The 13,859-nt window shown below is 53.8% G+C and overlaps 3 protein-coding genes across 7 annotated transcripts in view; 1 reads left to right on the top strand and 2 right to left on the bottom strand.

Moving 5' to 3' along the window:
• The window catches only part of fbxo25 (F-box protein 25), a 36,150-nt gene that overhangs the window by 5,090 nt on the left and 17,201 nt on the right, over positions 1-13,859 (bottom strand). The gene's annotated exons all lie outside the window — the stretch shown is intronic.
• On the bottom strand, positions 172-13,445 carry acp1 (acid phosphatase 1). Of its 5 annotated transcripts, XM_049756275.2 has the most exons (7): positions 13,141-13,445; positions 11,576-11,979; positions 11,113-11,186; positions 10,480-10,593; positions 9,389-9,450; positions 8,776-8,881; positions 1,115-2,815 (listed from the first exon to the last, which is right to left on the bottom strand). In XM_049756275.2, the coding sequence occupies exons 2-7, from the start codon at positions 11,766-11,768 to the stop codon at positions 2,681-2,683; spliced, it is 684 nt and encodes a 227-aa protein (XP_049612232.1). In that variant the 5' UTR covers positions 11,769-11,979; positions 13,141-13,445; the 3' UTR covers positions 1,115-2,680. The 5 variants fall into 5 exon arrangements, with proteins under 5 accessions (XP_068505297.1, XP_049612232.1, XP_049612231.2 ...); XM_068649196.1 differs by lacking the exons at positions 1,115-2,815; positions 10,480-10,593; positions 13,141-13,445 and adding exons at positions 172-367; positions 10,632-10,745 and having other exon boundaries at positions 11,576-11,970; XM_049756274.2 differs by lacking the exons at positions 10,480-10,593; positions 13,141-13,445 and adding an exon at positions 10,632-10,745 and having other exon boundaries at positions 11,576-11,674.
• alkal2a (ALK and LTK ligand 2a) lies at positions 2,840-8,157 on the top strand. The gene is made up of 4 exons (XM_049756284.2): positions 2,840-5,791; positions 6,187-6,270; positions 6,332-6,412; positions 6,489-8,157. The coding sequence occupies exons 1-4, from the start codon at positions 5,371-5,373 to the stop codon at positions 6,551-6,553; spliced, it is 651 nt and encodes a 216-aa protein (XP_049612241.1). The 5' UTR covers positions 2,840-5,370; the 3' UTR covers positions 6,554-8,157.

Raw genomic sequence — 13,859 nt, 5'->3', positions numbered from 1 at the left:
GCCAACGTCGGCGCTGCTATTTTGCGGATGGCAACGACGCACTTTGATGGTCGCATTCTTTAACGTTCCCCCCTCGCCAAAAAGTGATTCATGGACTGCGAGTGTCTTTACCGGCCCGAGTGCACACTGACGGATTGTCCCAATTTGTCAAGAGAGTCACTTTTGTTTAGCCTTGGTGTTCCCCGCTTGTCGTCCATCCGTCACTAGCGGGCGTCTGGCTAGCGTCAGGCCGCCGCCGTCGCCCGCCACGCTCGGCTTGTTTATGGCTTTGTTGCTTCTGCCTCGCCTTCTTCACGAGAGCCCGGCCCGTTGGGCCCGCGTTGACTTAAGCGCAGAGCGGACCCGGCCGGCCAAGGCTATTTCTTTCCTGTAAAAAAAAAAGGCAAAGCGAATGCTTCCGGGAAGGATTACAAAGTGCTCGGACCCACTCGGAGACTTTGGGCGTCGGTAAGATTCTTGCCATTTTTCCCAAGATCCGACGACGGGTTCACGAAAGCTACTTTAAAGCTTCATTTTCCCGTCACTACAATTTCCAGTCCTGTGAACCAGAAAAGCCGCCGGAGAAACCGCAAAGAGGTTTGATTGTGGATTCCCGGCCCGCTTGTCGACGGGCCACCAACGCCGGCCGCCGGGACCGATAAATAATTTGATATGTGTCCGCTGCTCGATGGACGGCGGGAGTGTTTGTTGATTTGCGCCTGCCCTTGGCACACACACACGCACGCACGCACGCGCACACACACACACACACACACACGTACTTCCATTCCTCTAACTTGGACTTGATTTCACTGGAATAAATCATCGTTCTGTCCGAGCGCATAAAACGGGCCGTACATCACGGCCGCTCTTATCTGAACAGGAAAGTAACGCACCAGCTTTTTCTGTGTCTATCACAAAAGCAGCCTCGCTCCAGCCGTTTCGTAAATCCCCACCGGCCGCCCAGCCAGCCAGCCAGCCAGCACACACACACATACGCACGCACGCACGCACGCACGCACGCACGCACGCACGCACGCACGCACGCAGACGAGGTCCCCCCTCACTTTTCATTCCTTTCTTGTTGTTCTTAACCATTCTTGTTTCCTTCAACATTTTTTCCCAGCCAGAGAGAGAAGGGTGAAGAAATTATTGAAGACTATTGAACAATTTGAAGACGTCCAGATGGCCAAAAGAAAATAACAGCAAAACGCAAACGCCAACAAGCGGCTAAGGCCTTAACGCTTTTCCCGGACTCGCAACAAAGAGCCAAAGTGGCGCAAATGGACAAGTTGCGGACTGAGAGGGGAGGCCCATGGCCTCCGCGACGTCGGCGAGGTCACCTCGCTGACAACGTAGCGAGTAGATGCTTTCACGCTTTTGCATAGGAACCGACGACGACGTTTCCCGTTGGGCGCGCCGGCTCGGGTTATCGGGAAATCGGACCCCCCCCCCCCCCGGCGCACGTGCGCCATCTTCGGCGAGCGGGCCGCTTACCGCCTTTTGTCACGACTTTTGAGTCACCCGTTAAGTAATCTGTGCAAAATATGTAAGACAGCCGCTAAGCTGGTGAAAAAAAAGCCGCACACTGCCGCTGTTTGTGTTGCGGTTTACAGCACAGCACGTCTTAGCCAACCCGGCCCGCTTGCCGGCTTATTTCGCGTTACATTAACTGTGGATGGAATGTCGAGATTAAGAAGGCCAAAGTAGCCGCCGATAGGACAAGAAGAAAGTGATCAGACTTCACAATGCGCATTGCGCAATGACACAATGACACACTCTCAAACGATTCGGTGTGAGACAAAGGTCGCGTGGACTGCGATGAGTCGCAATGGCTCCAAATGGGACGGACGGCGCCTTGGATAATGGCCAAAGTGTAACCCGAACGAGCCAGCGAGTGAGCCGGCCCGCTCGTGCGGGCAGGCGAGCGTCTGAGTGCCTTTTCATGGCAGCCATTGGGCTTTTCTGTGGAACGCCGCTCCCCAGCCAAGAATTTCCTCGGAAGCGTCACCGAGCGCCTAAAGTGCATCGTTAGCCGCGTCGGCTTGCCTTTCGGACCATTCGGGACAAAAACGAGTGGAAGGATTTGACATTGACAAGGGCTATGATCACGCGAGAATGAAGTTGCATTTGATGCAAAAGGTAGATTTGTTTGCCCTGCACGCTGAGCGCGGGCGGCGCTTTCCAAAGGCATCCGAACGCAGAGGTCCCGCGGGACGTCTCCCGTGGCTTATAATGCGCTATCGATGTTTCCTCCGGGGAATGACGTAAGAGGTTCCAAAGAGCTTCTTTACCGTAAGGAGGAAAAGGCCCAAGCGGCTTCGGCGGAACGGCGCTCGCCCGACCCCTGCGCGGAATCTCATGAGCCGAGCGACGGACGACCGCCCATCGAGGAAAGGCGCCATGAAATAAAGTCGTCTAAAGCGGCCCATAACAACGTCGGCGTCATGTAAACGAGTTCCCTCGGCTCCTCGCTCAGATGCCAAATGTGTGCTTTTTTTTCTTTCTATAGCCCACGTGAGGCTTTAACTCCAGCTCGGCCGACGGGCGGGAGGGAGGTAGGGAGGGAGGGTGGGTGGCCGTCCAGAAAATATGCATCCATCGGCCTTTGATTCAGGCGTCGTCCTGCTGATCGGGCCTCGTCATCGTCCTCGTCATGGGCGGGCGCGTGATTCACACGTGGGTGACTCACGCGCAGCAACTAGCGCCTAGTTTGGATATCTGCTCTCATGGCCTCTTTGCCTCCTTCCAGATGTGCGCCTTGACATGCTCCTGGAGTTGCTCGCGTAGCCGCCGCTTTCACATCTCCACTGACTCGCAAGTCCATCAGTGCGGTCTGGCCAAAAAAAAAAGGGACACAACGGGACAAAGAAGACGCACGCTGCACTTTGCAAAACATTCACCGGCAAGACAGGAGCGACCATGCGTTGGGGCCGGCCGGCCGGACTGCCGCTGGCCGGCTGGCTGAGTCACGGCACGAGCGAGCCGAGCGGCCCTAATACTATTGCGGTGCGGATGTGCGTGCGTGCCAGAGAGCTGCGCCAATTACACGCAACGAATCCTGTCCGTCCCTGAAACCATTTACAGGCCTCAATTCAATTTGGCTTTCAAGTTTCACTAACCGAGGCTTTGCGGCCAACACAGACCGAGCCGGCTTTCATACTTGCGGTGGAGACGTACGAGCGCATTCCCCATTCCGAGGACAAGAGAAAGCAACGCGACGCGACGCGACGTGAGAGCGCCGCATTCTTTCGATAGCGCCCGCCGCCATAAAAAAAAGAAAAACAAACAATCCAACCGTTTGGAGCAAATCACAAAAGGGTTGGCCCTCAAAAGCCTTCCTCAAAACTGCTGGCGGTTCCAATTGCCATGATGAGCAAGGCAAGGAAAAGGGAGCGTGACCCCTTTCTCTGCTGCCATTGCGTAATGATGCCCCCTGCTGAAGCCCGGCCGGCCGGCCAGCCAGCCAGCCGGCCAGCCAGCCAGCCGGCCAGCCGGCCAGCCAGCCAGCCAGCCAGCGTTGCTTTGCATCATATGGTGTCAATTTGATGATTTGGTCAGGTTCACGGCAGGGAGCGGGTCAAAGTCAACAAGTTGGACAAGCCTCCAACAGTGCACCTGTTGCTATGCGCTGACTTCAGTGCCAACACGGGCACAGAGCCAACCCAATGAGAAGGTGCGAGTCAGGAACAAAAGTGTTTTGAACAGCGCATCCATCATCCATCGCCTGCCACGTCAGGTGCGGGAGGGGCAACATCCCACAGTTGCATATCCTTTTCCTTGATACCGTTCAATTGTTGCTCTGTGTTGCTGCGCTGTTGGTGTTCAAAGCATTGCTTGAAGATTTAAAGCCGCAACACATACGATATTTGCCATTCGCAAGGCTCGGCTCGGCTCCTGCCGTCAAAGCGGTAAGAAACAGGCTGAAGCATCTTTCTGGAAGCCAGCCGCTTGACAAGTGAGCTGAGTCACTGCCAGCATGCAGCGCTCACATCTCAAATCTGCACTCGGACGTCACAGAAGAAGAAAAAAATAACATAAAAAATCATTTGCAACTGTGTTCAAAAAATCCAATAAGTCACAGCGCCTATCCTCTTTACAAGTTCTCCAATCGCCATGGATGCATCTTGGTCCAAACAAAGCCATACAACAATGAGGACTCAATAAACGGGTGTCCATTAGAGGAGGCGCAAACTTGACGCAACAGAAAAGTTTGAAGTCACTTGCGAAAGGGAGGAGGGTGAACAAATGGGCTGGGTGGGTCGAGACAATATACACGCCCGCATAAAAGAAGGAGGGGCATCGATTCGCAGCCAAGTACATCTCAAGTGATGGGACAAGTTCGCGGAACGAGGGAAAGGAGAACGGCCAAGCTCCGCGCGTAATCGACTTTGGAGAACTTTTACGCACGGCGCCAAGGTGCGTCACCGCGCCATTCATAGATCCCAGCAAAGTCATCGGAGCTGATTGGGAATTTCAGTGGAAGTATCAAACGGGAGGTGCGGGACACGGGAGCGATATATATTGAAACAGCGGAGAGAAAGAGGAACGATGCCCACCGCTATCATCATCATCATCGCTGGCACTGCGGAGTGAGTCACCCAGCCAGCCAGCCAGCCAGCCAGCCAGCCAGCCAGCCAGCCAGCCAGCCAGCCAGCCAGCCAGCCAGCCAGCCAGCCAGCCAGCCAGCCAGCCAGCCAGCCAAGCCGAGGCGCACTCATCCCCCGAAAGTGAGCGCTTGAGCGCGGCTGAATGAGTTGGCAGCTTCCCAACCGCCGAACCCAGGCGCCCCTGACACGGGAACCCCGTGGCCCAGGGTCCACGCGCGTCCACTCCGTCAGGGTCCACTTATGACCCGCGGCTCTTTTTAATGATTGAAATAGACGTCTAGCGGACTTATCGAGAAGGATTTTTTTTCTAGAAAAGGATTTACATTTGATTTTAAAGCTACATTCAGGTATGTCTCGTGGTTTGATCATTAATCACGCTTTATTTCTCATGCTTGCTTTTGAAAAGATCGTGAAAGTGACTGTGGGCTTCGGTATCTGCGGGGGGGGGGACACCGCTTGCTTCATTTATCAAAAGGACCTAAGAAGCCCCCCAACGTCTGCTTTGTGAAAAGCATTTATTTACATTCAAAATATGCGCACGCGCGTGCACGCACGGAAGCCCAACTTTGGCCAAAATGGAGCCATGATTGTTTTGGAAAATCCTCTCAAAGCATTTAACTGGCTCATTTAAGGGCTTCATTTTCAGTCAACGTGAGGCTCTGTGGGGTTTTTTTTTTTCGAAGTATTTTTGACGTGACTACAAACACATCTGCGTAAGTTTTTATCACATGCCTTCATCCGGCTGTGTAAAGTGTTGCCAGGATTTGTCACGGCAAATTACATGACTTTCATCCTCTCTTGTCTTGCAGCTATCCAGAGGACTCCCACCTCCCCCTCTTCCTACCGCTGCTCGCCCGCCCGCCCGCCCGCCCGCCCGCCTGCCTGCCCGCCCGCCCGTCCGTCCGCGAGAACTATGAGGGGACTGCGTGCGCACGCCTCTGTGGGACTGCTGCTGCTGCTTGTCACGTGCACGCTCGTCAGCACGGCTCCCACGACCAGAGCGAGCGTGGGCCAGGGTTCGTGGCGCGCCACCGAGCTGGCGAGGCGCGTGGAGGAGCTCGGCCGCGGCGCCGAGAGCGCGACGACGACCAAGACGCGGGTGGCTGAAGCCCCCCGGAGCCGCTGGAGCGATGCCGTAACCCCCCGCGGGCAACGCAGAGATTTACGCAGATCCAAAGCAGACAGAAGGGATCGACCAGTCGGTGAGTAAAGACGCCCGTCTGGTCTCGGGCTCACGTTTCGGGGGCCCAAAAGGTGCGCTCGTCACTTGCCGTGTAGAGCAGAAAGGAAAGGGCGGGTCTTAAATAACGCCCGTAGAACATGAGTTGGCTTGAGCCATTTGAGAGCCTCCCTTTCTCCCTGTACAACCAAGCCCTTGTCTTAGCTCTCAAATGCTGCGGCCTCGCCAGGTGAGTCAAGCAAGTAGCATTCCAACGACCCGCAAACGCTAGCAGAAGACGAGCAGAAGGGGGCTGGGCATATTGGGGGTTGAAGATCGTTAGCTAGCTAATTGCATGCGGCTAATTGCCTTGAGAACCACTTATGTGAACCAAAGGATTGGAATTGAACAAGCCAACTGTCCTGTCCTGTTCAGCAGCAGCAGCAGCAGCAGCAGCAGCAGCAGCCGCCGCCGCCGCCGCCTCACCCGGACGGAAGGACAAATACCTGAAGCACATCACAGGTAAGACAACATACGCTGGCCGCGGAGCCCCAGCGGATGTTGACAAACGCTACCATTGCAGGTCCGCTCTACTTCAGCCCCAAGTGCAGGAAGCACGTGTACCACGTGTACCACCAGACCCGGGACTGCACCATCGCCGCATGTAAGCTAAGCCAGCCCGTTGCTCTGAAGTCAGATGTGCGTCATTTAAGGCCCTGCCCCTCTTTCCCTTTTGACAGATTTCAAACGATGCGCGCGGCTGCTCACGCGTCTCGCCAGCAGCCCCATGTGCGCGGGGGGGTAACGCGAAGCCGGCCAGGGCCAGCCGGGGCTAGCCGGCCAGGGCCGGCCGGGGCTAGCCGGCCAGGGCCAGGGCCAGCCAGCCGGCCGGCCGGCCGGCCGCTCCGCCTCGGCTGCTGAACAACGCGCCACCAGGAGCGCCCCAACAGTCAGCCGGCTGGACGGACGGACACGACAAAGGGGACGGACAACCGGCATGCTCTTTTCTGCTATCCAAATGGTCTGAAAAGTGCCTCCAACGTGGAACGAGCCGTGTGGAAAAAGTGTTTGTTGAACGCAGGCGTAACAAGTGTCCTTCAACTCAAGTCTACGCTGCTCAAAACAAAAAAAAAGGTGACTGGACGTCTTGGGAATCTCACACAGACAAGAGGATGGGCCGCCCGCTTGATCCCACGTAAAGGATACGGACTGGACGGGCCCAAGCACCTGCACCAGATGTTAGGCGGACTTCAACGTGGAGGGGAATAACGGAACATATTTATATCTCAAGGTTTTCGTGCGGGTTGTCTTCAACCCACGCTACACAAATATATTTAAATAAATGATATCATTGGTAAAAAAGAAAAAAGAAAAAAAGAAAAGAGTCATGTTTGACTTCCGCTTTGGGACTTTGAATGCGGCCATCACAAATGGTTGCGCAGCGTGTCGTCGCCGCAGACGGACGGACGGACGGACGCAGCTGCACTTGTGGATCGGATTTTTGTTTTGCTTTTCGGTCACGCTTCTGAATCACTTTGCGCCGGCATCAAATTAGAAGTTCCGTTCGTCAGCCATCGTCGAGGGTTTGACCTTCGAGGCATCCAGTCGTTATTCATTCCGAGCGGAACTTCCCAAATCGACCGCAATCGGCTACGGGTCAAGCAAGCTCCAAAAGTATTTTTTGTAGCGTGCAAAATACCACCGAGTCTATTTTGGCCGCTTTTCCTGTCACTCAAGATCATCTGACCGGGTGCTCATCAGATAGCTCAGGGCAAACGACATTGAGAGCTCGGCCTTCGAGGCCACTTCCGCGTTTGTCTGGAGAGCGGCTCCGTTCTATTCAACGGAAAAGCACCAGATGGTTTGCCAAAAGTCCAACTTTTGCATGAGAAAGCACGTTTGAGCGGAGGCGCATTTGGTCAAAAAATGAACCTAATCAATCTTGGCTATCGCAGACGACAAAGACGACGACGCCCTGATACGAAACGGCTGGCGGGCCTCCAGCGCTCGCTCGGTTCCTCTCAACTTTGGCTACACTCTTGTTCATGATTCACGGCCGCCCGCTTCCTGCATGGCTTCCAACAAACATGGCCAACAAGCCGAGGCCACGGAAAGAGATGGTGACAGTTCAGAACTTTGGACTGTAAACGGCAAGAAAAACAAACAAACAAGCAAACAAACAACTAACAAAGCGTCTCTTTGGTTCCTGAAGTCACAAAGATGTCAAGATGAGCGAGTTGAATTAGTTTTATTTCCAGGTAGGCATGGCATGGCATGGCATGGCATGGCATGGCAAGGCATGGCATGGCAAGGCATGGCATGGCATGGCTCTGCGCTCAGACACAAACGTGAAGAGCGTTGGTTTTCCCCACCACCACCACCACCACCAGCAGCAGCAGCACCACGCAATGGGCCGACTGCATATGCCACGCTACGAGTTGGACTGGAGGAACGCCTCGCAGCATCGGCGGCACTGCTCGTACACCTTTTCAAAGTCTTGGTCGCTTCCCTGCAGCAAAACAAAACACAACCAAAGCGGGTCACACCACTGCTACCTGCGAGACGCCAACGAGCGAGCAGGCTCAGGCGGCTTTCGCAACGGGCCGGCCGGCCGGCCGGCCGGCCTGCCTGCCTGCCTGCCTGCCTGCCTGCCCCTTTTCCGCTCGGCTCGTCGCATTATTCATGTGCGCCTAGCGCGCCTATTTAGGGAATGTCAAAAAGGCAAGGGGAGAACTTTCAACGTCGGCAGAGGAAGCCAAAGATTCCAAACAATGTTGAGGCAAAAAAATACAATAAATAAAAAATCTCGTTTTTCCTGCGCTGAATGGAGAAGATGTGAAGGAGCGGCAACTTTGCCCGTCAAATCATATGCCAAGGTCACCGCCTTGCCGACTTTTTGCCACATTTGATTTGCAGCCCATTCACTGAATTGAATTGATTCATCCATTCAGCACACTTGTGATTGTTTTGTACGGCCAAAGCCCAACTACGGCCGCACCTCTCCCGAGCGAGCGCGTTTCTACTTACGTAATAGGGATCTTCGATGATCAGCTGCTTCTGCGGGTCGTACGCGCCGAGCAGCTCGATTTTTGCCCGGCGATTCTTCACTGAGCCGGCCATACGGTTCAAGTTACTGAAAGGACCAGAAAGAAGACATGCTCTTTTTGGTGACCAGACCAGAGAACACCAACGATATGGAAACACAACACGTGTGTGTCCACATGCACACTCCACAACTCAACCCGCTGCATGTGCTTACACTAGTTTGACAAAAAGACAAAACAAAAAAGTTCTCCGCTTCTCATGAATGTTTCCTGAGAAAAATCTGCGGGGAAAGAAAAAAGGGGCTGAGAAGAGAAAAAAAAAAATGCCCAAGGAGCATAGACATGGCATCCAAAGAACTCGCTAAGCTCCTTACAGATCAGATCTGCCGAGGGCATGTGATCTCAAAAATGATCCCGAAAAGTAGAAAAAGAAAAAAAAAATGACCCTGTGGCCTGAACTTTGGAAAGAGATTAAGGAAGGAACATGCTCATTAAAAGCTGCCATTGGCCTCTACGGAGCCCAGTCGCACGCAACTTTTGCCTTATTGTTTGCGAGCGACAAAAGTATGGCTCACGGCGCACGCTTACGTACGTACCTTAAATTGCTCTCGTCCATGCAGAGGATAAAATCAAAGCTCATGAAGTCGTCCTTGGTCACCTGCGAGTGGGAGATAAACGCGAGTCACTTTGGCTCAGAGTGCAAAAGAAAAATCAAAATGCGCTGGCACGGAAACAAAGACATTTGTCCGCTTTTACGAGCTGTTTCCGATCCAACGGCTGGGGGCTGACCAATAGAGGGGGCCAACGAGTCACCGTCAACCGGTCGCCAAACAATGACAACAATCACGGGAAAAAACATTTCCAAAGGTTTGAACAAATTGTTTGACGAGCGCTCGCCCTCGATAGGCGAGGACGACCGACTCGCAACAAACGTCCGTCCCGCACAAAAACCACAATGGATGTTTTGGCACCGACGAGCCTCCCATTGACCGGTGCGGTAAGCGCATCGGGCCCGTTTACTCGCCGCGCGGTCGGCGAATATGGACGCGTGGGAAAAGAAACTGAGAGAAGGCCGCTTAATGAAGGTCGGAAGGAAGGCGAGAGCCGGTGTCAAAGCCAATCGCGCGGACGGACGGGGACATGAGCTGGGCTCGGCGCTCCCGCTTTGAGGAGATTACAAGCTTTGCAGAAGGACGACCGGGCCAGGAGGAGGAAGCGGGAGAGCAGAGGCGGGAAGGGGGGCGAGGGGGGTTGCACTGAGGGCACGAGGGAGCTGAAGTGAGGAAAATGCAAGCAAGCTGGGCAGTGACGGCGTGCTCAATTTGCGGCCGCGTCCTATCGCCGCCATGTGATTCAGCGCCCGCAGCCACTTGTCAACGCCGGAGCCGCCGCGTTTGCCTCCGAGAGCAATTTTGTCCGCGCCGTCTCATGTTTTCGCGTTGCCGTCGTCACGACCGACTCGCCGAGTTGAATCGCGGCGAGGGTGGGCGGGGATTTGGCAACCGCAATTCAAAAAAGGCTCCTGGGGCAGCCTCGCGCCAACGTGACGCTCCCGAGCTCATTTCCAGTCGGAGGTGCAAACAAAGAGGAGCCAAAAATGATGCCTCATCTTTTGATGGGAGCAGCAAACGTGTTCCACGTCAAAGCAGCACATCTGGGCAACGTGGCCAGCAAAGTGGCCAGCTACCTGGCGGGCCCTATGAGCGCTGTCAATGGCGTGGGCCTTGAGGCAGGCCAGCCCGCGGGCATCCGGCGGGCATCCGGCGTTCCAGTCGGACGTGGCGCCGCTGTCAATGAGCCACTGCAACAAGATAGAGCAAAGGCGGGTGAGCGTCGTACCTGCCGGGCCTCGTGGCTCATAGGCACGTCGTGGCGTCGCATGCAGGCCAGGCCGCGATGGTCGGGCGGGTTTCCTATCTCGTACATCGACGTGGCGGCGCTGTCTATCCTCCACTGGCCGGGGGGGAGAGAGCACGCGGGGCAAAACGTGAGTCCTCCTTCAAACTTCAAGGACGTGAACTCGCGATCGTCGCGTTGTTTGTTTGTTTCTTGGATCGTGACTTTGCATCGGTGATAGCCAATGGCGGGTTCCCAATAGCGTGAGGACCGGGCGGGAAGATTTGGTGGGCAATTTATGATCGAGCTCATCCGTTTGTTGGCCTCGCGTGGCTGGCCGCACGTCTTTCAGACGAGTTGTCATTACATTTTTGCATGAAACAATACAATACCGCTTTATTGGTTTGCATTGCGCCAAGTTAAATGCAAGATGCAATTATTTTGTGTAGAGTGCAGCTCACGCCGGTATATCGGTGGGTGGTACCTTGTCAACGACACCCGCATCGGTTGCCATCTTCCTGAAGACGGCCTCTGCAATGGGGGATCGGCAGATGTTCCCTGTAAAAGAAAGAGTTGACATGGGTTGACAGTCAATCCGAGTCATCCTGATAACCCAATCCAGTGAAAGCACATCCGGTCGGTTTGAGGTGGCGATGGGGGGCGGGGCGCAGACTAGTGCAAGTGCAACAGTGACATTTTCACTCGATTGCCAGACAGAGAACCCGGTGGCCGCTGGACGACTTTGAAAGCCCCCTCGAAAAGGTTAAGACAAAAAGGAATGGCCAAATTCTCACTGCGTTTCCACCTTCGCTAAGTTTGAACACAAGTTCACAACTTTCACGTACATTCTTAAACAGTCGGAGGCGTCTAGATGACTTCCTCCAATACTCCTTAAGTGTATAAATTGGACCTTGGGTGCTCGTTCAAATGAAAAGCGCGCAGCTTACCCAGACAGACAAACAACACCGATTTGCTGCACGAGGCTGCCATTTTGCCTTTGACGTCACGGGGCCTGGTCACGTGTTCTGTGGTGGCCAGCCCTGTGCCTGAATTAAAAGAACAAGTCGGGGAGCGGGGATGGAACGTATACATTAGGAAATACAACTCCTCATTACTCATTTCAGTACTCTTATCACTCATTACAATAATAATAATAATAGAAATAACTCATCTCCGATTCCAAAACATTCCTGTTGAATTCAATGAAGACTGCCACCTCCTCATCTCTTGGCAGGGGCGACAAGAACAAAGCAAGCCGATGGGTCAACTTCCGCTCCGTAAAATGTCCATATTCGATGAGCCTGATGTGTGGGCGCCACCGCCGCCGCCCTCAGCGGCCTTGAATGCGGATCTGGCAGTAAAACAACGAAGACAGACGATATCCGGGGGCCCAAACGATAGCATCAAATTGGAAGCTGTTTTGAGAACATAAACGCTTCGGGACAACGAGACTTAACGACTCGCGTTTAAAAGTTCCACCGTGTCGCCTGCGAGATGAAAGGGGCACGAACAAGGAGAGCATTCAATTGCGAGGCGAGCGCGACAAAAAACAAAGACAGACAAAAATCCCCCAAAACACCCATTCATGAGAAACGCACATCGTCAATGCTGCGCCGCCCGCCAGCCCGCCGCTTGTCCCGCGTACGCGGCTGCTTTTGTTTTCGATAACTTGCTTTCTTTCCCATGTGGCCTTTCAGCCTGTTTATTTGTCTGTCCGCATAACCGTCGAGGACAATTCGCTATCAGGATCAATTAGGAGAAGCTGTCTTGACACCGATGGAAGGAAGGCCGTGCGTCACGATTCTTTCTTGTACATTTTGGATTCATGTAGTCCGATGAGTCATCGACTTGTGCAACATGCGAGATTGATCAGGAGCACTTTGAAATGTGCTGCAGCGCCGAACAATTGCGGAAGCAACATGTTTCCACAATGGAAGCGGGCCTGCGCCCTAACCCGAACCCTAACCCTTAACCTACAATGCTGCCTATGGTCCTCTTTCTGATTCTTATTTGTCCTTCGTGCTGTCGCGCTGGCATTTTCTACAGTGGTTCCCTCCCTCCCTGTTAATACAACATTTCATGTCCTTCTCAGCACCAAACATTGGCGCGAACACCAAAAGAAGCCTTTTCTCCTCACGCGCCCGACAAGCGGTCACACGGCGCAAACCAAGTTGTTTCCCGTGATACTGTAAAAGCGACTCATGGGAGGCGGCTAATTGAGCGCAACGAGACCCGAGCGATGGCAATTAGCGGCCGCATGCCTAATGAGCGCTCATGATTGCAACAACAGCATGCAAAAGATGCCGGTGCAAATTGGACGTTTGCATTTGCGAGGCCTCCTCTTTAATTGAGCCCGCCGCTTCCGTTCACGCCCGGAGGACGGGCCGTAATTGCGGCGAATGACTCGTAGAAAGCGAGATCGTTTAGACGACGTCAAGCGCCGTCGTCAACGGGCGCCGAATTCGCAGCTCGGGGGAAAAGCGCTTAATTGACTCGACGTGTCTGCGTTTACCTCCGAGTCGCTCTTCCTTCGCAAAGAAGTCGCTAGGGCCCGCCCAGTTTGACGGGCAAGGAAATGGATCCGTGTTCCCCGACAATCGAGCCGAGTGGCATACGGTGCTCTACGTTTCAACAATCTCGCCGCAAAACCAAAATGTCCCAAAGAGTGGTGCCTCGAGGGTGACAATCAAGCGGCAGCAGTCATATATTCTCGATCCTATGCGTAGAGCAACTTCGAGCGGCGTCTTGATGCGCTGAAATAGGTTCTGAATCTTGTCTCTGTAAGCAACTCCACTTTCCTCCCACATTGTCTTGCGCAGCATGATGAAAAGCCACTTTTGTTGTCTGCAAATAGTTCTAAAAGTGAGAAAGCGCGCAACCCGGCCCTCCAAAAACAACATTGTGTTTGTGAGACCAATCAGTTAGACGGAGCGGCACAGCTGCAAAGGCAGGCCGCACGAGAAACGGGGAAAAAAACAACCAACAAGTTCGGGAGGGGTCTGACTGTGATAAACTTATGCTGCTTAATGAGACATGTGTATGCGTGTATACACGCACGCACGGAGAACTGCCGTTTTACAAATGAATAAAGAACTGGTTCAAAACGGTCAAACATTCCAAAATGTAATTTCTTCATTAATCAAATGTTTTCTTGGAAAACTCCCCCCACCCGCCAAAAAATGCTTTTATGATGAAATGTAGCCAAGATAGAATGCCAAGGAATTATCATCT

This window comes from Syngnathus scovelli, chromosome 20 (assembly GCF_024217435.2).
Source record: "Syngnathus scovelli strain Florida chromosome 20, RoL_Ssco_1.2, whole genome shotgun sequence".
NCBI classification, from domain to species: domain Eukaryota; kingdom Metazoa; phylum Chordata; class Actinopteri; order Syngnathiformes; family Syngnathidae; genus Syngnathus; species Syngnathus scovelli.
Note: the sequence above shows the minus strand (reverse complement) of the source record. Positions and strands in the feature narration are given on the sequence as shown.

Excerpts from the sequence above, each read along its gene's own strand:
- acp1 (XM_049756275.2), bottom strand. The coding sequence starts at position 11,768 with ATGAGTGATAAGAGTACTGAAATGAGTAATGAGGAGTTGTATTTCCTA. Across the intron at positions 11,187-11,575 it reads GGTGTTGTTTGTCTGTCTGG|GGAACATCTGCCGATCCCCC; the intron begins GTAAGCTGCGCG and ends TTTCTTTTACAG. Across the intron at positions 10,594-11,112 it reads ATGCGGGTGTCGTTGACAAG|TGGCTCATTGACAGCGGCGC; the intron begins GTACCACCCACC and ends ATCTTGTTGCAG.
- alkal2a (XM_049756284.2), top strand. The coding sequence starts at position 5,371 with ATGACTTTCATCCTCTCTTGTCTTGCAGCTATCCAGAGGACTCCCACC. Across the intron at positions 6,271-6,331 it reads ATACCTGAAGCACATCACAG|GTCCGCTCTACTTCAGCCCC; the intron begins GTAAGACAACAT and ends CTACCATTGCAG. Across the intron at positions 6,413-6,488 it reads GGACTGCACCATCGCCGCAT|ATTTCAAACGATGCGCGCGG; the intron begins GTAAGCTAAGCC and ends CCCTTTTGACAG.